At 51.1% G+C, this 20,465-nt stretch overlaps 6 protein-coding genes across 6 annotated transcripts; 3 read left to right on the top strand and 3 right to left on the bottom strand.

The window, feature by feature from the left end:
* Positions 1–80: 80 nt before the first annotated feature.
* On the bottom strand, positions 81–1,676 carry N7506_002344 (putative salicylate hydroxylase; the record flags this gene model as incomplete). Its single annotated transcript, XM_056951640.1, has 6 exons — positions 81–118; positions 172–500; positions 557–1,295; positions 1,343–1,400; positions 1,449–1,548; positions 1,630–1,676. The coding sequence occupies 6 exons, from the start codon at positions 1,674–1,676 to the stop codon at positions 81–83; spliced, it is 1,311 nt and encodes a 436-aa protein (XP_056817555.1).
* Positions 1,677–4,397: 2,721 nt separating this feature from the next.
* Positions 4,398–5,910, bottom strand: N7506_002343 (uncharacterized protein; the record flags this gene model as incomplete). The annotated part of the gene is made up of 2 exons (XM_056951639.1): positions 4,398–5,801; positions 5,854–5,910. The coding sequence occupies 2 exons, from the start codon at positions 5,908–5,910 to the stop codon at positions 4,398–4,400; spliced, it is 1,461 nt and encodes a 486-aa protein (XP_056817554.1).
* Positions 5,911–7,503: 1,593 nt separating this feature from the next.
* Positions 7,504–10,631, top strand: N7506_002342 (glutamine amidotransferase subunit DUG2; the record flags this gene model as incomplete). Its single annotated transcript, XM_056951638.1, has 6 exons — positions 7,504–7,701; positions 7,779–7,904; positions 7,953–8,084; positions 8,137–8,679; positions 8,732–8,918; positions 8,965–10,631. The coding sequence occupies 6 exons, from the start codon at positions 7,504–7,506 to the stop codon at positions 10,629–10,631; spliced, it is 2,853 nt and encodes a 950-aa protein (XP_056817553.1).
* A 1,003-nt stretch (positions 10,632–11,634) lies between these two features.
* On the top strand, positions 11,635–12,867 carry N7506_002341 (putative LaeA-like methyltransferase; the record flags this gene model as incomplete). The annotated part of the gene is made up of 4 exons (XM_056951637.1): positions 11,635–11,798; positions 11,998–12,105; positions 12,153–12,394; positions 12,446–12,867. The coding sequence occupies 4 exons, from the start codon at positions 11,635–11,637 to the stop codon at positions 12,865–12,867; spliced, it is 936 nt and encodes a 311-aa protein (XP_056817552.1).
* Positions 12,868–13,313: 446 nt separating this feature from the next.
* N7506_002340 (MDR family MFS transporter) lies at positions 13,314–15,076 on the top strand (the record flags this gene model as incomplete). Its single annotated transcript, XM_056951636.1, has 4 exons — positions 13,314–13,382; positions 13,431–13,768; positions 13,826–14,285; positions 14,336–15,076. The coding sequence occupies 4 exons, from the start codon at positions 13,314–13,316 to the stop codon at positions 15,074–15,076; spliced, it is 1,608 nt and encodes a 535-aa protein (XP_056817551.1).
* A 392-nt stretch (positions 15,077–15,468) lies between these two features.
* Positions 15,469–18,170, bottom strand: N7506_002339 (beta-glucosidase; the record flags this gene model as incomplete). Its single annotated transcript, XM_056951635.1, has 3 exons — positions 15,469–17,043; positions 17,091–17,342; positions 17,400–18,170. The coding sequence occupies 3 exons, from the start codon at positions 18,168–18,170 to the stop codon at positions 15,469–15,471; spliced, it is 2,598 nt and encodes an 865-aa protein (XP_056817550.1).
* Between the last annotated feature and the right edge of the window lie 2,295 nt (positions 18,171–20,465).

The following is a 20,465-nucleotide window of genomic DNA, read 5'->3' as shown; positions in this document are numbered from 1 at the left end:
CTCGAAAAATGTGCATCGAGTTTGCTAGATGGCAGCAAATAATTAAGTGACAATTGCGTATAAACAACAACCTCGAGAGGTCACAGATTTGCGTTGAGTTTGGAATGGCCAGACACTTCTGTAGTTAGGCAGATTAGCAAAAAGACCACGCACCAGCACAACGCAACTTACCATTCCAGACATCCAAAGCAGCCTTTTCTGCATCCCAACCCCAAAGGAACTCCTGTGTCCTCCGATCAGACCATTTATCCGGGTTATTACCACTAGCCGATTCCAGGAACTGTGCATCACGAGCGATTTGCTCAGGGCCATCGGGCAAGTGTAACGTGATACGATTATCAGATCCAGACTGCTGCACCGTCTCCGCACGTTCCTTTCGGGACTTTTCATAAGCACCCAAAGCAAGAGGGATCTCCTCGCGCGATGAAATGGCCGACAGCACAACGCCAATCGCCGCCGCATCCTCGACAGCCTGCGCAGCGCCTTGGGCAACATATGGACTACATTGATTATTAGCGATGAAACAGACACTTCAACTCGCGTGTCAACAACTCACAGCATGGGGTGACAGGCATCGCCAAGAAGAGCCACCGATCCACGGATCCAGGTCCTGAGCGGATGGTGAAGACACAATTTCCATTCCAGGACATCGTTGTCATCGACCAGATCAATCAGCTTCCGCACCTTGCTATCCCATCCATGGTAATTATCAACAACCTCCTGTTTCGAGCCCTTGGTAGTCCATGATTCCTCGACATCATGGTTATCAGGGTGAAGCAGAACGACATTGTAAAGCTCATGCTTGCGTACCGGGTACGCGATAATGTGGCGCGCAGGACCAAGCCAACGAGTCGCCTGCGGCTCGTCGATGAGAAGTTTCAGCTCGGGGTCCTTCTCCATGACCTCACGAGTAAGCATCATACGGTATGCAGCATCGCCCGTGGGAATTGCTTTGATGCTCGTATCCTCGAGCAGCTGGCCGCGAATGCAAGATTTGATGCCATCGGCACCGATGACCACGTCGCCGCGGACGATCTCACCGCTGGCAAGAGTTACGCTTGCGGGACTGAAAGAGATGTCTGTCACGGGTGAGTTCTCGCGCAGCTGAACGTTTGGCAGAGCGAGGGCTCGCTCGATGATGGCGTTGTGCAGATCTGCGCGGTGAATGACTACTTGCTGACCGAAGGTCTTGTTCACTGGCATTGTGCCGAGTAGCTTGCCGTCATCCCATCTTCGGACGTGGATGTGCTCTAATGCTACATCGCGGGCGTGAATCAGATCCGAAACGCCCCATCCTGGGAGGAATTAGCCACTGAATGCCCGTGAAATTGGCTGGACTTACGATCGAACAGACGCAGCATATTCGGAGAGACTTGAATACCGGCTCCAACTTCCAGAATCTACCGAGGATCAATCTTCATGTTCGCACTTCCATGATTAAATGGTACCTTTGCTGCTGATTCGAGGACAGTGACATTATGCCCTCGCAATCCCAATGTGAGGGCTGCAGCCATGCCGCCGATGCCTTTGAAGAGTGTTAGTCCACCTCTTTCGCCCATCTACCATTGATGACCTACCAGCACTGCAAACCGTTAGTACAACTCTTGACTACGCGAAAAGAAGACTTACCCGACGACAACAACCTCCAAAGGTATACTTGCTTGCGGTATCTCCATGATGAAAATGTACAACGAAACCAATGCAAGAACTAGATGCAAGAAAGATAAAAGAGAAGGACCACCGATAACGGAAAACCACTTGAAGTAGTCCGGAAATATTTGATACTTAGCTACCCGGAGTCTTGCCGTCCCCCCCGGTCCCAGACTTCCACATTGGGAAAGCGAAGACGAATGCCCCAATCTTAGACTCGAATATCCAGTTTCCCCTCAACTGCACATCTCCAGAGAGAACCGGCGCCCGGCTTCCCCCAAGGTTGCAAACTATCCTCTCTGCAATATTCGCCAACTCCAATTGGATCCGGAACGAACTGATGTGCGATCCGAAGGAGTCGCGGGAAAAAAAAGAGACCAGCGAGGCGCCTCATTGGTCGGTTCTACTCGACTGGAGAAGCACCCCGGCTGTTTCGGGAGCCTCCATCTGCCGATAGACCCGCCCTTCGCCTCCTTCTCTTGCGTCCACTGTATCACAATCGCTGTGCGAGATGTGCAAATCTGACCCTTGCTGGGCTTGGTCTGGTGATGCTGGGGGCCGGAATTCGACATGCCTCACCGGCATATTTTGCTGGGGACTTTTGCCGATAGCTCATCTCGCTTTCGCGATATTGCAACTTGGCTGGGCCACAAAGTAACCCCAAAGACTGAGTGATCTTTTTATACTTGAATTGGCCCTGGAGGTCCTGTCAATTACCAAAGGATAAATGCCTGTCTCCTACAGAGTAGCAATGATGTGCTTCGTCGCGCAACCTCCGTTGTTCATGTTATCTCTACAGCTCACCCCTTTATAACGCCACACATTCGATACCATCACAGTCTACAATATAACGAGCGGGCTTACACCCAAGATATTGAAAACCCAAAAGTTTCTCATTACTATCACGCTATGACATGCACCGTTAGGCCGTGCGTCTGCAGTCCCACAACGGAATTTGCGGAGGCCGATCATCGGCTTTCTCAGATTACATTCTTTGCCGCGGACAGTCCCAGAAATGTGACCTCACCAAGCATCGTTTCCATTTTTCCAAGCATTTGTCTTCTAAGCCACAACTGCGGACTTCCGACAGCACAATGTAACCTGTTCCAGGGAAAACATGTCCACCAACACGCCGAGAGCTTCTCACAGGAAAAACCATCCCAAACCCGCAAAATCCGCAGATCACCTTCGAAACGCGGCAAGAAAATCCTCCAAACCGCTCAACCCACTCAACAAGACTCCTTCCCGGCTACAAGTAGCTACCCATATCCCTTCCGCACGCGACGGGACTCAACCCCCGACGTCAGCACACTAACCGCCCCCAATCTAGCAAGATAACCAACGATGAAACACACCGGCCAGCTCACGTCAAAATACAAGTCTCCACCACGACGATGCGCCTTTGGCGCCTCAGGCTCAGAGCCCGGCTGGCGCGCATAAACATAAAGAACATTGCCCCAGCATCGATGACCTCACATAAGTGCTAACGCCACTTTCCGATCAACACGTCAGGCCGCAAACTCCGCAGCTCGCGAGATGTGGGTCCCATGCGTGGCATTGGGGGTCTGGAGATGGAGAATTATCTTATCAGTTCATCTTGGAATGAGTCTTTCGTCTTTTCGGGGGATTGTAGACTTTTGAGGATCTGCAGGGACGGGAAATGGAGTGCGAAGTAGCGGGTTTGATCGTCGTATGCTGGCGCTGGTGCTGGCGCTGGTGTACTGTCTGAGAAGCCCGCGCTATCGAAGCTTGGTTTCAGGGTGGGGCAGTGCTGTCTTGCTGCTTTTCATGCAGTGCTAAAATTTTGATGTCCCTGTACGTTGGGTCGTTGGTCTAAGGTAGAACGAAGTACGCGATGTGGAGTTGCAGGATTCTGTCTCATATTTTGAGACAACTGCAGGTAGGTAAGGGCGTGTCAATGCTCCAAAATGCTCCAGTGCTTTAAGGCGCAGACGCTCATTCCAAGATCATTGCGAGGACATGGGTCTGGGTCTTGTTTTTGTTCTCTGCCACGTCGGTGTTGATATTTGCGGTGTGAGGTCTAGCGCCTGATCTCATTTGCATACTTAGTGCAATGGCCTACGAACGTCAATGATGGGTCAATTCATCAGTGAAAGACTTGAGTCAAATTGAACTCCCTCGCTCATAACCTTGGAAGTTACACTTGGACAGGCTCAGGAGGTGTATGTTCTTAAAGAACTATGTTGTACTCTGGACCCTGAGGTTCCGTGGTCACACGGCGGAAACTTAAGTCGAACTTTGTACAGCATCCGTGGACCCTTGGAAAGCGACTATTCAAGGTTGATTTAGTAGACTGAGGAAATCGAGCTTACATCCATGGATCTATGAGCTATGTGTTCAAACGACTCCCGAGGTCACAAGTAAAGTTTTGCATTTGTTCAGTAGAATTTTGTGTCTATCAGACGAGTTTAACCACGCTGATATATTGCCAAGACGCCGACATATGTATGCTTGAATGTTCCCTTGGGGGAATAAGTGTATGAATAGAATATAGAAATGAAAGAACGCAGACACGGCTAACATATTTGCAACTCAAGTAGAAATGATGACAAGAAAATAAAAGAAAAGACATGAAAGAGGCGTGTGGGCGTGGAGATATTCGATCTTCGATCGTCGTGAGTTCAGTATCTGTCATAAGACATGCCAGCGTAAGAGATCGTATGCCATCTGTAAGGCATGGAAGAGAAAGAGTATATATACATGAAGCGGTTCTGTCGAGGGTGGGGTTAAGAGGTAAACATGAGTCGTAAACGGCTGGGACCCTTCTTCTTCTCCTTGGGTCGTTTTTCGGTTTCGGAGATCCATGTCCCAGCCTTGGATGGAGCTCGACTGTGAGCTTTGCTGTGTGCACGACTAGGTGCACGACTTGGGCCGCGACTTGGTGCCCGGCTAGGAGCCTTGCTTGACATACTTGGTGCCCTGCTTGGGGCGCGTGATGGAGCTCTGGAGCGGGAGGAGCTTCGACCGAAGAATCCACTGGGGGCCTCGGAGGCGGGGGCTCTGGATCTCCGTTCGTGTCTTTCTGATGGGGCGCGTGAAGGAGCATGTGAAGGGGCATGTGTGGGGGCCCGGGTTGATCGTGAGCGACGAGAGCGACGAGATGAGGCGACGGAGAGATCATCGTCGAATTTGAATCGAGGATCGCGTCGGGCTCGTGCGGTGGTTACGTCGATGCCGGACATGGCTGCCGCGGTGGGTGTGATGAACTCTCCGTCGACGGAGGTTCCGAGGCTGTCGGCTTGCTCATCGGCGACACCGCGTCTCCACATCTCAACGGAGCTGAGTGCTTCTGTGTTGAACTCGATCATCTCCTCCATTTCGGTTTCTTGCTGTGGCGGGGCGGGTTGTCCGTCCTCTCCGACTGCGCCGGCCTTCAGTCGTTGAATGATCTTGTATCCTCCAAACATGACGACGGTAGCACCTAGTCCTACACCAGCGGCGATGAGGAACTGTGGGCTTGACAGGAGAGCGAAGATGGCAGGCGCAGCCGCCTTCATACTGGTCAGTGCGGTGGGCGCCATTTTGCGCGCAACATTACTGATCTCCGCCAGAGTCAGAGCGACGGCGGCCATGGCATCTGGGTTCTTTTGCAGGTGAGCGATGGTGGCAGTCGCACCATGCTGCACACAGTGTGCTTCTTCTAGAAGCCACTGAGCCCGGGTGACTAGACCATCCAGCTTTTTCTGCTCCTCCTCGGGTTCGGGTGGGGTGTATCGCGATAGGGCTGCATGGGAGGCGTCTCCATATGCAAGGTCCATATCAATCTGAGCCTCCGAATTGGATCGACCCGTTGTCGGTCGAGGGGCATCACGCAGCGTGACATCATGGTGGGTATGGCGGCGAACGATGGTACGGGCATCTCCGTCACCATAATGCGAACTCCGTCGCGACACCACCGTCCTTCCATCATCGTCATACTGAGACGGGGCGCGATGACTGCGGCCTCCATGGCGCGACCTGGCGCGGCTGCGTCCTGAGACTTCTGTTGGCGCATCCTCAATCTGATAGTTGGCGAGTCCCTCTAGGGCCTGCTGCTCGGCGAGTTTGGCATTTCGCTCTGACTGATAGCCGGCCTTGCGTTCGCGATAGGCACTTTTGGCATGGCTGAAAACACCGAAGAGTTGCTTACTCTGATAGCTGTCAGAATGCGGGGTCGACTGGGGCGGCGCGAATCAAACTTACAGTGCTCACCACTTTGCCAGACTTATCGATCACAGCGATCGTCTGGCCGAAAGGCATGGCGAATAAGTCGTTCGGACGACTTTACCGGTAACCAGTCATCAGATAGCCAAGATCGACGGTGAGGAAGCGGTGTAGGGAGCAAAAATCGAGGTAATACCGGGTATAGTTCACAGAGTAAAGTATCGAAAGGGGTGATCACCAGGGTATAAAAGAAGGAAACAAGGCACACAGGTGCTTAAGAAGGCAGTTGGGTTTCGAACCCCAGGGATTCGCGCGTCAAAGGTCCGATCGGAGGCGTTCCAATGAGGTATAAAGTGATGCGGGCAGCTGGGAGGCTGGGAGTCCCGATCGCATAGGTTGGGCAGAGCAACGAACGAGCGTAGCTGCAGGATCTATAGGGCCGAATAATTGGGTGCCACTCACGAAGGCAGACACGTATCAAAAAATAAAAATAAAAAAAGCTCGATGAGCTCACATCACATACATCGGAAGGTGTTGGGCGCAAAGGCTGTGATCGACCAAGATACCAAGGTTTTCATGCACGATGACAGTGTCGAAAAAATGAATGACTCAATATATTTAGAACAAACGAAGTACGGAGTAACTTGAATCCAGATGACCATTTCTTTAGGTACTTTTTTTTTTATCTCTCGTCTTTTTTTTTTTTTTGGCGAACAGCAGGGCTGGAAGGCCGCTGACAGGAGAGTTCCCAAAGAGCGGTGACATCTCGTCGCTGATTGGTCCGCGGGGTGACCGCCACTGTGGCTGGTGTAGAGCCCGTGACCGTGACCGTGATTGTGATTGTGGCTGAGTGTGGCTGAGGCTGAGGCTTGCAAAAAGAGGCTTTCGTCGGAGACTTATTTATCTGCCAACGGCTTCTCGTATACGGAGTACGGAGTAACGGCAGCGGAGTACGCGATTTCTGTTTCAAAACTTGTAGAGATGGCGCAATAACTGTTGTATCACTTTGTTCCGAATCCCCCTGGCCCGGGGAGCCACGGAGCATACGTAGTAATTAGGCCTCTTCACACCGTTCATTGATAGGCACATGCAGGCCAATGTTTCTAGCCCAGACTCTGAGGCGGTTTCTCAACAATCAGAGAACGTCCTCCGTATCGACGTGCAAAGACCTGGGCACCTCTTAACTGGAACTTGAGCTTTGCAGATCATTACCGGTGTACTCCGTGCTCTTACTACTTCAACTCAGTTACTTAGACTACGTGAACCCTTCTACCGGAATTTGACATATACTATGGTTTTTCTCCGTCGATCCAGTACCCCTTTAGCTCGACTATTGTGGGAGCCCAGGTGTGTTCCATATTTCCCCAGAGTAGAACTATAGAAAACGCGACCGAGAGAAACTAATGAAAAAGCATAGACTTGAAAGGGATGCCAGGGGGGGTGAGTCGAATATTTTGTCGATGATGCAATATCCATGGGTTTAAGAAGTGGATTTCCCCTATTGAATTTTGTTTCATTCCATGTAAACGTTGAGATGTTGTTCATGTTATCTTGAAGTTGAAGTTGTGAAGTTCAAATTCAAGTTCCAGTTGGAAGAGCGGGCATGAATCACTAGGCAAAATCTCCGTTTGATTTGGTCATCTAATTCCCGAACACCCACACCTCTTCCTCCCATATCAATTGACTAATATGGATTTAGTCGAGTCAGGGAGTATCTCTGATCTCGATGATCAGAAATGGAATTCTGATTCCCCCGATGATGCTGGCAGTGCCCATCCCACCAGTGACTGCGGCATCGGCCACCGCGTCTTGGCCAGTCGCTCCGTCCTCGCACTCGCAGTCGACGAACACTGCGTGTTTGCTGGTCTCCAAGGAGGTGATATTTTTGTAAGCCTCCCCCTGCCTATCCGCACGGCCATGTCTTTGACATGGTGATTGCCAAGACTCGTGGCTGATCCTCCCAGGCGTGGTCCCTTGAGACATATGACCTCGTGCTCTCTGTCCACGCACACAAAGAGAGCGTGCTAGGCCTCTACCTCTCGGATGATGGCAGTTTATTATTTTCCAGTGGTGGCGACTCCGTCGTCAATGTATGTTTTCCCACGCTGGCCGCGATGACTCAACGTTAACCACCGCAGGTGTGGTCAACGAGAACTTTTGAACGACTCTACTCAATCTACTCCCACCATGATGTGGGTGATATTTTCACAGTTGTGTACTCGTCAGCCAATCAAACTATCTACTGTGGTGCGCAGAACACAAGTATCCAGGTATGACGCTCTGTTTTGCCCCCCTCTAAGCACCAGATCCTGACCCAGACAGTGGTGTGATTTCTCCGAGGAAGGGTCAACCTTAAACCAAAATTCATCAGCCCATCCCTCAAAGCGGACGCATCGCTTCTTTGATTCTCGGGGACCGGACGGTACCCGCGCTCAAGGATCGTCCGACGGTGCTGTCTCCGACGGTGGTCGCGTGTTGAGCTTCAAGCGAGATCATCACAAACTCTTCGCGCACCATGGATACGTTTACTCTATGCTCCTGGTCAAAGGATTGGTTGAATCCGCACCCTCCGAAGAGGTCCTACTAACTGGCGCTGGCGATGGAGTGGTGAAGCTGTGGCGTGTTGGCCAGTCACCGGGCGGAACTCCGACTCAGATTGCGAAGCTGCAAAATGGAGATCCTGTGCTATCCATTGCCGTTGAAGGATCATTGCTGTACTGTGGTCTTGCAGGCGGTGCTCTCAATATCTGGAATTTGGACTCGCAGCAACTTGTGAAACGGATCACCAGACACACTGGTGATTTGTGGGCCGTGCACGTTATTCAGGGTGTTGCTATCTGTGGTGATTCTAGTGGAGTAGTAAAGGTATGTTTTTGGAAGATGCTGTATCATGCGTATGTTGTACTGATCCCATTAGAAATTCAACTCACGATTTGAAGAAGTCGGTGGGTGGGTTGCCCATGAAGGAACCATGCTGGCTTCTGCAGCTGGCCGGTTCAAGGACCGTCAGATTTATGCCACTGGTGGGAACGACAACTCAGTGGGTATCTGGGACTTGACCGAGTTCTTCATGACACAGGAAGAGTTGCCTCCTATCAGTAACGGTACGTCTGATGAAACATGTGATTGATAAGTGCTGACTCGTCGCAGACGAGATGGTCAACAGTCTGGCCAAGTTTGTTTCTTTCAAAACGGTCTCAGCAAGCCCTAAATTCTCTGGTGAATGCAACCAGGGTGCGGCTTTCCTTCGACGACACTGCAACTACCTTGGTGCCAAGACAAAGCTTCTGACAACTGGACAAGACACCAACCCAATTGTTTTCGCGCGATTCAATGCCACCGCAGCCGACAAGATTGACAAGACAATTCTTTTCTATGGCCACTATGATGTTGTTGGTGCCGAGACCAACAGAGCCAAGTGGAGAACCGACCCTTATCAACTCACCTCCATCAATGGATTTTTGTATGGCCGTGGTGTCTCCGACAATAAGGGGCCAATCCTGGCCTCTCTATACGCTGCTGCCGATCTCGCTAGGACGAAGACACTGCGCTGCAATGTCGTGTTCCTCATTGAGGGCGAAGAAGAGTCTGGGTCGCAAGGATTCCACCAGACAGTGCGGGAACACAAGGAGCAAATTGGAACCGTGGACTGGGTGTTGTTGGCAAACAGTTACTGGCTCGATGACTACAACCCATGTCTCACTTACGGACTCCGCGGTGTCGTGCACGCCAATCTGGTCGTCTCAAGCGAGCATCCTGATCTTCACAGTGGTATTGACGGCAGTACTTTGTTGGATGAACCTGTTAAAGATATCACCATGCTGCTCTCTACCATTGTTGGGCGCAAGGGTAAAATCAATCTGCCTGGCTTCCACGACGCTGTCAGGCCCCTGACAGACGCCGAACAAAAGCGATTTGAGGCCATTGCAGATGCAATGATCCTTCAACACCCAAAAATTTCAGACACTGAGGCCCTAATCAAATCACTCATGCACCGTTGGCGTGAGCCTGCTTTGACGGTCCACTCCGTCGAAGTTCCCAGCAGCAAGAGTGCCACTACTATCGCCCGACGAGCCAAAGCAAGCTTGTCAATCCGTATCGTTCCAGACCAGCAAGCCGATGAAGTGGCAGCAGATCTGACAGCCTACGCCCAAGAACAATTCGCGCTATTAGATTCACAAAACGATCTGACCGTCGAGATTACCGGCAAGTCGGACGCATGGCTCGGAGACCCCGATAACGACCTCTTTGCCACCCTATCCGAGGCGATCACAGCGGCCTGGAGCTCCGCCCCAGAGGACGCGAAACTCCAATTCCCTCCCATCCCCCAACCCACAAACACCCGTTCCATTAAGCCGAAACCCGGCCCAATCCCCGACCTCCGCCGCCAAGACTCCTCCGACAGTCTCGCTTCTCATGTGGAGCGGGTGATCACGTCAACGACGACTTCATCCGCCGGCAAAGAAGCCGCCCGCAAACGCTCCTCGCAAACAGCTGCGGCAGTGCCGACCTCGTCGACCCTCACCGCCACACCGACAGAGGAACCGGCCGCATTGCCAATCCGAACAAAGTCCGAAGCGGACGAAAAGTCGAAATTGGGACCGTCCCGCCTGGTGAAACCAATGTTTATTCGTGAAGGCGGGTCTATCCCAACCATCCGGTTCTTGGAAAAGGAGTTCTCGGCCCCGGCGGCTAACCTGCCATGTGGACAAGCCAGTGATAACGCTCACTTGGACAACGAGCGTATGCGCGTTGAAAATCTGTACAAGAGTCGGGAAATCTTCCGATACGTCTTTGCTAACCTGGTAAAATCTTGAGAGGGGGCGGTACTTTTTGGATGATCATTTTGTGCCCGAGGGTTTCTGGAGTCATTTTGCATCTGTGTAAACTATAAAATCAACATTGACATCGTGATGTGTCTATTGGACTGTGGCTTTTTCTCACATGGACTATATCTTGTTCTAGACCAATTCCATCGTTCCATGAACCCTCTCAAGTAGAGCGTATGTATAGTAGACTATCGATTTAAACGGGGCCTTCGTTCTAAATTGGTTTGGATCAAGATATCGAAACATCAGTGGATCCAACGTCTAACGGTCAGGGGGAATGAGGCATCCTCACTGGCACACAGCGGAGATCATTTTGCTTCACTTTTTACCCCTGACTCTAACGGTCATCGATGTCTCAGTTTAACCCGTCCCGGTACCCCGCATGAAGATCAGAACGTTCAAAGAAAAGCTAGTCTATCAACGTTATCCCGTACTTTTGTCAGATCGCCCCAAAACCGTTTACTTTCCTCGCACATCATCCCCCACCCTCTCCCCATGACTTCATGGCTCCATGTAGCGGTGGGCTCTTCTAGCCGTCCAGTTCCGGTGAAAAGCTCAGGCTCTATACTGGATAGGGGCTTCCGTGCATAATCTTTTCTTTGTTCGAGAGAGGGATACGTGGTGGTTGATGTGGTTGATATCGTGCTCGTAGTCCCGGTTGGAGAGCCGCCACGCTGGGCTGGAAACCACTTCCTGGATTGGATGGGGAATGTAGGTTGATGCAAGTGAGTGGGTGTCGGATTTCGGATGTAGGATGGCAGACAGGGAAGTAAACGGCGATGTGGGGGTGCTTCTTTTCCGTTTCTTTGTGCGTTGGCTATTGCGTTCGATACCGATGTACGGAGTATGGCGTTGGGTATAGTGTAATCTGGATGGTTTGGATCCGCAAAGTAATTCCCATATAGTTCTGTTATGGAGAAGACGAAGATAAAGTCTGCGGATTGCCCACTGAAAAAAATCAAACTCAACTGAATTCAGTGAAGTGTACACCATGCCTGCCATCATGCCTACCACCATGCCCGCTTTGCTCGGCTCCTTTCCCCTCCCCTTCCAGAAGTTCCTCTGGAAGGTTAGGGATTTGATTAAGTCAGTGGTAAAACTGAGTGTTCAGGACAAGATTTACCTCCTCGGCCGAGACGGCGAGGAGACTCGACGGTATGTACTACACCAGCTATGCTTCACATCATCAGATCTTCATGTCTACCCAATATACCCCCTTTTTTTCCCAATTCCCGATTCAGTTAATTTCCGAATGTCCCACTTCATACTTTGGTTCTGTTCTCACACGGACCAACTGCTGTCACCTGTTGATCGATAGTCTCGGCCCCGTTTTTCATGAGCTAACGATTTACAGCCTCAATGATCAGCATCGCTTCCTTGTAGCTGTCTCAGGCCACACGATTCATCCTTCTATTCCCAAAGACAACATCACTGCTATCGCCGACCTAGGTACCGGCACTGGGTAAGTTCAATTCCAACAGCAAGACCCTTCAAGCTGACCCGTTTCAGTGTCTGGCTCGAAGACGTCGCCAAAACCCTACCTCAATCAGTCTATCTGCATGGCTTTGACATTTCCGCGGCCCAATTCCCGATCCGAGAGGGACCAATTGCACTGAGCGTGCACGATGTGCTCTATCCTTTCCCCGAGGAGCATCAATCCCGCTACGATCTCGTCCACATTCGACTTTTGACCGCAGGTCTAAAGAAGAAAGATTATGCTGTTGTTTTGGCCAATGCACGAGCCCTACTGAGTATGTTTCCTGCTTATCTTCTTCTCCACGACCAACCGCTAATCCTCCCAGAACCTAATGGATACATACAATGGGAAGAGCTGGACCACTCTGCGTTCTGCACAGACGCGGTCCCCGAAGCAGCCGTCGTCAACCAGATGCGCCAGTCTGTCACCAATGCCATGCTGAGCCTAGATCTGTGTCCTACTGCGCCGCAGCGAGTACACGAAGACATCTTGGCTGGTGGGTTTGCGGATGTTATAACCGAAACTCACACTACTAAGGGCAAGGATCATCTGCGAGATATCTCACAGAGATGGGTTGCCGGCGTTATGAGGGCTTTGGTGACGCCTTCGATGCTTGTCACTGGCGAGGCAAAGACGGAGTTCCAGGCGAGGGAGAAGGTCAATGCCTTGGTTGCGAAGTTTGATGATCACTGCCAGCATGCAAAGGCCATGGTTAACCTGGGTGTCACTGTTGGCCGAAGGGTCTGATGGGACTCAGCGATATCCAGGAGGTTCATGCTAAATTCTTGCTTTGGTGTTCATACGGAGTATTTGAAAGCGTTTTGGGGTTCTTGGAGTGTTCGATTTGGTTTTGACGGAATTAATGAATTGTTTTGACATATTGGAGTTACTTTGCTTTTAATTTAGAAATAAAGACTACCAGTCTCAGTATCCAAACACCAGTGAACTACCAACTCGTACTCTGTACTCTGTACTCATCGTAAAAAGAAAAGAAACGTCCCAGCACGTGGCAACCGTGGAATATTGCTCCATCGGAATAATTCAGCCAATCACGATCGACATCTCATACTATCGCGACTGTCTTACTTGTAGGCTCAACTAGCGTCGGCCCCACTTGCGGGGAAGAAGAGAAAAAAAGTCGGATATCAAGATCGAACAGATCCTCTGTCCTTCACCCTAACACCGACCTCAAGATGGAAATCGAAGAGCCTACCGACAGGCGCGGCAAAGTCCGCGTCGCCGCCATCATGTTGGCACTATCGGTACGACAGCCTCTCCAAGCACACGGACTTTACTAAATCCCGATCTAGCTGTCCATGTTCATTGCAGCATTGGATCAAACCATCATGGCCACGGCCATTCCCTCCATCGCCGCGTACTTCCATTCCGCGGCTGGATATACGTGGATTGGAGGTGCATACCTGCTTGCGAACGCGGCCAGCGCTTGTATTTGGGCCAAGCTTTCCGATATCTGGGGCCGCAAGCCGATTCTGCTCTTGGCGGTCGCGTGGTTCTTTCTCAGTTCCATTGTGTGTGCCACTGCTACGAGCATGGAGGCTTTGATTATTGGTCGCTCGTTCCAGGGTGTTGCTGGTGGTGGCTTGCTGCAGCTTGTGACGATTATCATTTCCGACTTGTTCAGTGTTAGGTGAGTCATATGTGGGGTGACCAGATTGCGAAGCCGCTCTGACTAACTGAATGACAGACATCGTAGCCTCTACCTCGGTCTCATGGAGGTGATGTGGGCTTTTGCTGGTGGTGTGGGTCCGCTTCTGGGAGGTGCGTTCTCGCAGTACGTGACTTGGAGATGGACCTTCTGGATCAATTTGCCAATTTCTGGAATCACATTCGTGCTCCTGGTCTTCTTTTTGGATGTGCACAACCCGAAGACGAAGATCATGGATGGATTCCGCGCCATCGATTGGTTTGGAAGTGCCTCTGTGCTGGGTCTCACTCTCATGTTGCTCCTTGGGTTGGACTTTGGAGGTGAGACATTCGCCTGGAAGTCTCCCCAGGTCATTTGTCTCATTGTCTTCGGTGCACTTTGTTCGCTGCTGTTCGTGTACAGCGAGAAGAAGCTGGCAAAATACCCGCTGATGCCCCTGGATATCTTTGCTCGATTCTCCAACATCGCAACTTTGCTCGTGGCATTTGCGCATGGATTTGTAAGTGAAAACATCGTCCTTGACCCTTTTCACTGCTGACAATTTGACAGGTTTTCATCGCCGGTGAGTACTACATGCCGCTCTACCTGCAATCAGTCAAAGGCTCCTCCCCGATGCGCTCGGGTGTCTTGATCCTGCCACTCGTCGTGATGGAAGCGTTCTCCGGAATGTTGACCGGAGCAATCATCCACCGCACAGGTCGCTACCTCGAGCTTATCTGGGGAGGTCTCATCCTGATGACCATTGGCAATGGCCTATATATCAACCTTGACGTGGACTCTTCAATCGGTGAAATTGTCGGCTACCAGATCCTCAGCGGTCTAGGTGCCGGGTTCCTCTTCCAGACACCGATCATCGCCATCCAGGCAACAGTTTCACAGCAAGACACTGCTACTGCTACTGCCACACTCGGCTTCATCCGAAATATGGCAACTGCATTCTCGATCGTTATTGGTGGAGTCGTGTTCCAGAACAGCATGGGCGAAAAGCAAGGCAGTCTGTTGGCGTCGGGGATGTCGGCAAGTCTGGCCGCTCAGATGTCTGGGGACTCGGCTGCTGCAAGCATTGAGTCTATCAAGGATATCACTGACCCTGCACAACTGGCTGCTGTGCGAGAGGCATTTGCTTGGAGTTTGAGGAACATGTGGATTCTTTACACTTGCATGTCTGCTGTTGGGATTCTGTTCTCGGCATTCATCTTGAAGTCCAAGCTCAACAAGGAGCACGTGGAGACAAAGACAGGGCTGAACCATGAGAAGACGCCTGTTTCGGAGGAATTGCGAACCCTATAAATAGCGCCTTTATCTCTGCATTGTGTACATTGCAGATTTTGTCTAAATCTCTGATCTAGCTCAAAATTATATTTCCAGGGAGGTCTCTACCAAATATGCACTTCACGTGTTTTTCTGCTTCGTCGATTTCAGCTTGATAGGAATAGGTAGGCACATCTGATAAATTAACCATTTCCAATGTTGAAAACCTTGGAAAGTGACTGCTTCCAAAGAATAGATTGGGGGCGTTTCTGTATATTCTGTATACCTAAATTAAATTAAAACATGTTAGCTGATCATGGACATGGACATCGAAATAAATACGTGATCAAAACAAATACATAAACGGGCAGTGAGTAAGAGAAATGATTGTATCAACAAAGAACATTGATTATCCAACGATGGAAGACTTATTACGCAGAGCATTGCCCACCAACGACACACAGAACAGGGAGATCAGCAACGCTGTTACCAATCCATATCTTGATTCCCTGTCCATTGACAGGAGCCTTCCAGTCCTGCACGACAACATCCCAAATACTCACATCCTTCCGAGTGATATCAAGTGTAACAGTCTGACTCTCACCCGGCGCAAGTTCCTTCGTCTTCTCGAACTGGCGAAGCTGCAGCTCCGGCACATCACCAAGACGAGCAGGCAGCTCAACGTAGAGCTGAGGTACAGCCTTGCCAGTTCGCTTGCCGGTATTCTGGACCTGCAGTTGTACAGAGAAAACAGTCTCGAAGAGAGCTGGGTTTCCGCCCTCGCCCCCTCCTGCAGGTGGAGCTTCGTGTGGGTCGGTGGTATAGCCATCTGGGTAAGGATACTTCTCTGTCGAGGTGATAGATTGCGGATTGTCGAGGTAGGGGTAAAGGTAGCGCCAGATGCGAGTGAAGGTGAATGAAGACCAGGCAACTTCTGAGGCGGCGGGGATGGCGGTGTCGTAGGTTGGGGTCGATGGCTTCGCTGCTCTTGAGCGTGGGTAAGCTGTGTCGAGTGGCGCCACGGTCGACAGTGAGGGCTGGGAGAAGTTGAATGTGGTGTACGATAATCCGTGGCCGAATGGGTATCGGGGCGTGATGTTGGCCTTGAGGAAGTGCCGATAGTCGATGTACAGACCCTCGGTAAAGGTATCCTGGATCTGACCAAAGGGTTGGCTGATCAAGCTCACGCTATCGGGGTAGTCGTCTTCGCTGCGGGGGATCGTGTAAGGCATGTGACCACTTGGACTGTAGTCACCGAAGAGAACATCGGTCAGGGAGTTGCCGGCCTCTTGGCCTGGGAGATGAGCGACCAGTACGGCTTTGACTGATTTCAGTTCGATCCATTCCTCCATGAGGATTGGACCGACGGTATGCACAATTACCACAACGTTAGAAAATTTCTCTGCCGCTGCTTTGACAAGGTCGTCGCCGTTGTGCCAAGCGTTGAGTCCGGCCTGTGTTCTGTCTCCGGGATTGCCTTCGACCGTGATGTAGTTCTCGCCTGAGTCAGCGTTGATAAAGACAAGAGCAATGTCATTGGAGCTGGCAGTCACACTGGAGGGGAACGAATCAGTGATATGGAACTCGACGTTGTTGGTGATGTTTGCGATCGCCTCCTGGGGCGTGTTAAGGTAAGGCAGCCTCGCGGTGCCACTACCCCAACCCATGGTCAGCACACCCTTATCACATCCTTGATCGGTGCAAGAATTAAGCCCATCGGGGTTGCCACCAGCGTCAGTTCCGAAGACTTTGAGGGAGTCGTTGCGGCGCAAGGGGAGGATGTTCATGTCGTTCTTCAGCAAGGTTATTGCCTCACGAGCCACCTTGCGAACGGTAGCTTTGTGATTCCCTTGGACATCAACGAATTGGTTTACAACACCACTGGGGGAGAAGAGAGCTCCGGGGTAAAGCGGACCCTCCTTGTTTTGGGTGTTGGTGGAGAAGTTTGGCAGTGGATAGTCTTTGTCTTGACCGGACTTGTACCATGTGGCAACAATACGGGTGACCTGTTCTGTGTCAGATCGGATAGCTCAATAGAGCAGGGTGAACTTACCATGTCGTTCAGACGGCTTACGGGAACACTCCCGTTTAGCACAGACCGCGAGAGCTCGGGTCCCCAGTAGCTGTCTCCAAACAATGGCACAGCTCCATCGCCGGGCATAGCCATGTCCAAGCCAGCCAATGCCGAGGGAACCCCCGAATAATGACCAAGCCAATCGGTCATTACAAATCCTTGGAAGCCGAGCTCATCTTTGAGAACGTCATTGAGCAACTTGCTGTTTTGACTACAGCTTGAGCTGTTTACCTGTGCGAAGTCAGCAACAACAATCTCCAGGGCTAGAATGTATGAGGCGGCACTTACATCGCTGTAAGCAGTCATCACAGAGCCCACGCCAGCACGAACACCTTCAGCAAATGGCCAGAGATAAAGCTCGTGCAGTGTGCGATCGTCAATATTAGATGAATATCCCCGGGTCACAATACTACTCATGCGATGCATTTCCTGCTCATTGCCAATGAAATGCTTGAGAGCTGCAATGGCTCCAGTGCTTTGCATTCCCTTGATAGTCTCAGATCCTCCATAGGCCTGCAAGACGGGATCGGCACCAAAGCCTTCCCAGTTTCGTCCGCCGCGAGGCTTTCGACCAAGGGATCCAACAGATGGACCCAATTGAATGTTCACGCCCTTTCCGCGAGCCTCTTCACCGATTCCAACTCCACGTTCGTACATGAGGCCCTTGTTGAACGTTGCTCCTACCGTGATACCAGGCGGGAAGGCAGTATTGTGGTCCGAATTCCGAATTCCAAGCGGGCTGTCTTGCAGACAGATGTTTGGGATTCCAAACCGGGGAACGCTCCCTGTCTGACCCACGCATGGTCCCATGAAGAAGCCTGTCCCGGTTGTGAGGTTGACTTTCTCGGCAAGCGTCATGTTGCCGACGATATGCTGCGCCTTTGAGTAGGCTTCGCTCCAATCGGCGATCCATCCGCCTGGAGGGGTGGGATAGTAGGGAGGCGATTCATAGCCTTCTGCTGCTCGTTGATGTAAGTTGGTGGTGTCTTCACCTGGGACCGGTGAGGCCAGGAGGGGAGTAAAAAGAGTGACTAGAGCTAGATATGCCCAGGGAGCCATGGCGTGGGAGGCCGGATTCCGAGCGATGTAAAGAGAGAAACAAGTAAAGAAATGATCGTATTAGGGCGAGTGATTAGAAAGAATGCATAGTTTTCCCCGGATTTGAGATTCGAATCTGCAGATTTCAGATTGACAGTTGTGTTCCATTTTTAAAAAATACTTCCAGGGCTCGGCATATGACCAGGAACAGGAAGGAGCGACGCCCGCGCATCTCGGAGGAATAAATCTTTACACCATGGCGGAGGGACGATCGCTCTCTAAATCAGAGAAGATCGTCATACGATCCTGTTGACATCCAGCTTGGCGCGGACAATTGTGAGGATGGTTCGTTGTTAGCGACTTCGCTTGGAGTAGCCGAGCGTTGATAATCCTCAAGTGATCGTCCTGATAGGCCGTTGCTGAAGGAGCTCACATTGCATACCGTGATTTATGGGGCGTCTTCTGCAGTCTCCCCGGATAATCTTTGCCCTAAGGAGATGCCAGGGGTTCATTCTGGTTAGAATCGTGCGCTAACTCGCAAGCTCCCCCTTTCTCGGACGGGCTCCCCACCGAAGTTCCTCCGACGGCTTCTATCGGTGGAGATATTACTCTAATTAGAACACGCGACTGTGGTTCGCGTCGATCAGCTGGACTTGCGTGTTTACTTGTTGTCTGCTGGAGTTCTGGTAGCACTACCATATCTACGGAGTAGACTTGCTGAATCACACTACTTATAGGGTAGCGCAGGCAGACGCTTCATATCACCAATCTGACAGGATTCAGGTACAATGACATTGTCGCCCGCCTTCCGGTGTAAAAGCAGCATTGTTGTCGTGTTGTCGCGCGTGATTGGCACCCAAGCCCCCCCCCCGGGCGGGGGTTCGCGGGGGTTCGGCCCGTGGTGGCTTGTCAACAGGTCATGCGGGTGATGTCGCTCAGTCCATGATTGTGATGGATGCGAAGGTGGCGTTTGAGGTAGCTTTCTAGGGTCGATGTTATCCAAACCATGCGACTCAGTGGTATCCCGAGAAAACGCGACTTGGCAGTCAGCACCATGCTCATTGATTTTCAAGGATGCCCTTGGGAATTGCAGACCCGTGATATTGAGGTCAGGTCAGCTGAGATGCCATAGCGACCGTCAAGGGTATACGGAGTATAGAGCTCGACAATCAAACCATCATCGCAATTTGAAGTGTTTGCTTCAACGCAGACGCAGTTGCGGCGCCTTGGGTACGCCAAAACAACGAGGCCAAGAGCACCGAGGGGAGGCATACCGTGCTGTACAGGGAGCGGCGTTGAAGGAAACCTCAGTAATGCGCGAGATAATCCAGGCTATTGCTGCGTGTTGTAAAGCTACTTGCTCACTCCAAGCTATGCCATGTCCACCTGGGCAGGGACATTCAGAAATGTCATCCGGAGCTCATTCTGACTAATCAAGTCATTGGCCGCAATCAATTTTGATTGAGATGCTAAACGAATCAACTTATGATTTGACAGGGCATTTGTAGTTCAAGCTTTGTGTATCATGAAGTACGGAGTACGGAGTACCTGAATCTCACTTGCATTCAAAATGTGCTGCATATATTGTACAAGCCCAGTGCCAAATGCGGAAATTGATGTGCGGCCACCTGGACTGAATCGCCTCCGATGATGACCTGAGCCCATAAATAATGAGAGCCTACTCCGAACAGAGCATTGTGTTTTTATTTGTGATCTAGCTGCAAATTAGTGTTTATTACTAAACTGATACATAACTTGGAATCGTTCAACTCCTTCGTGCGAGGGTAGCATTGGATTGTTCCTGCAATGACTTAGCTGGGTAAGCAACAGTGAGCCACAATTGTACGCGAAGTAAAATTGGAACACTTTGCAACTCAACTGCAGAGCGTGGGCTGTGTAAATTGATTGATTGGACCCTGCAGCACAAATCCATTGATTTTAAAAGGCTCGATCTGAGACCCTTAATCTCGACCCTTGGTATCTCTCCGCCGATGCCGTTCTCGGCCTGATTCGCCCTGGTCACGGATATAGTGGCCCCACATTCTTCGAGGGCTATACCAATGCAAACGATCTTATTCCCCTGACGGTTGCTAGAATATGCCGTGCAATGGGTAGTTTATATGCAATTTCTACGCATGTAGTACTCGCAAACAGCCATATCCGCGTGCATGGCTTGTGAGCCCTAAGAGCATGCCTGATTGCTAAAAAAACAGTCTAAGACTTTTGTGGACCCCAGTGGATCCTGTCCGAAGTTGATGACCTCGAAAGACCTTCCCCCAAGCGCTCTGGTCTTTCTGACTTTCATGTTTACCTCAC

The sequence above is a fragment of the Penicillium brevicompactum genome (genome assembly GCF_028827555.1).
Source record: "Penicillium brevicompactum strain IBT 35665 chromosome Unknown utg000001l_segment0_segment0, whole genome shotgun sequence".
In the NCBI taxonomy this organism is placed as follows: Eukaryota; Fungi; Ascomycota; class Eurotiomycetes; order Eurotiales; family Aspergillaceae; genus Penicillium; species Penicillium brevicompactum.
The sequence above is the reverse complement of the archived record's forward strand: the minus strand, read 5'-3'. Positions and strand labels throughout refer to the sequence as shown.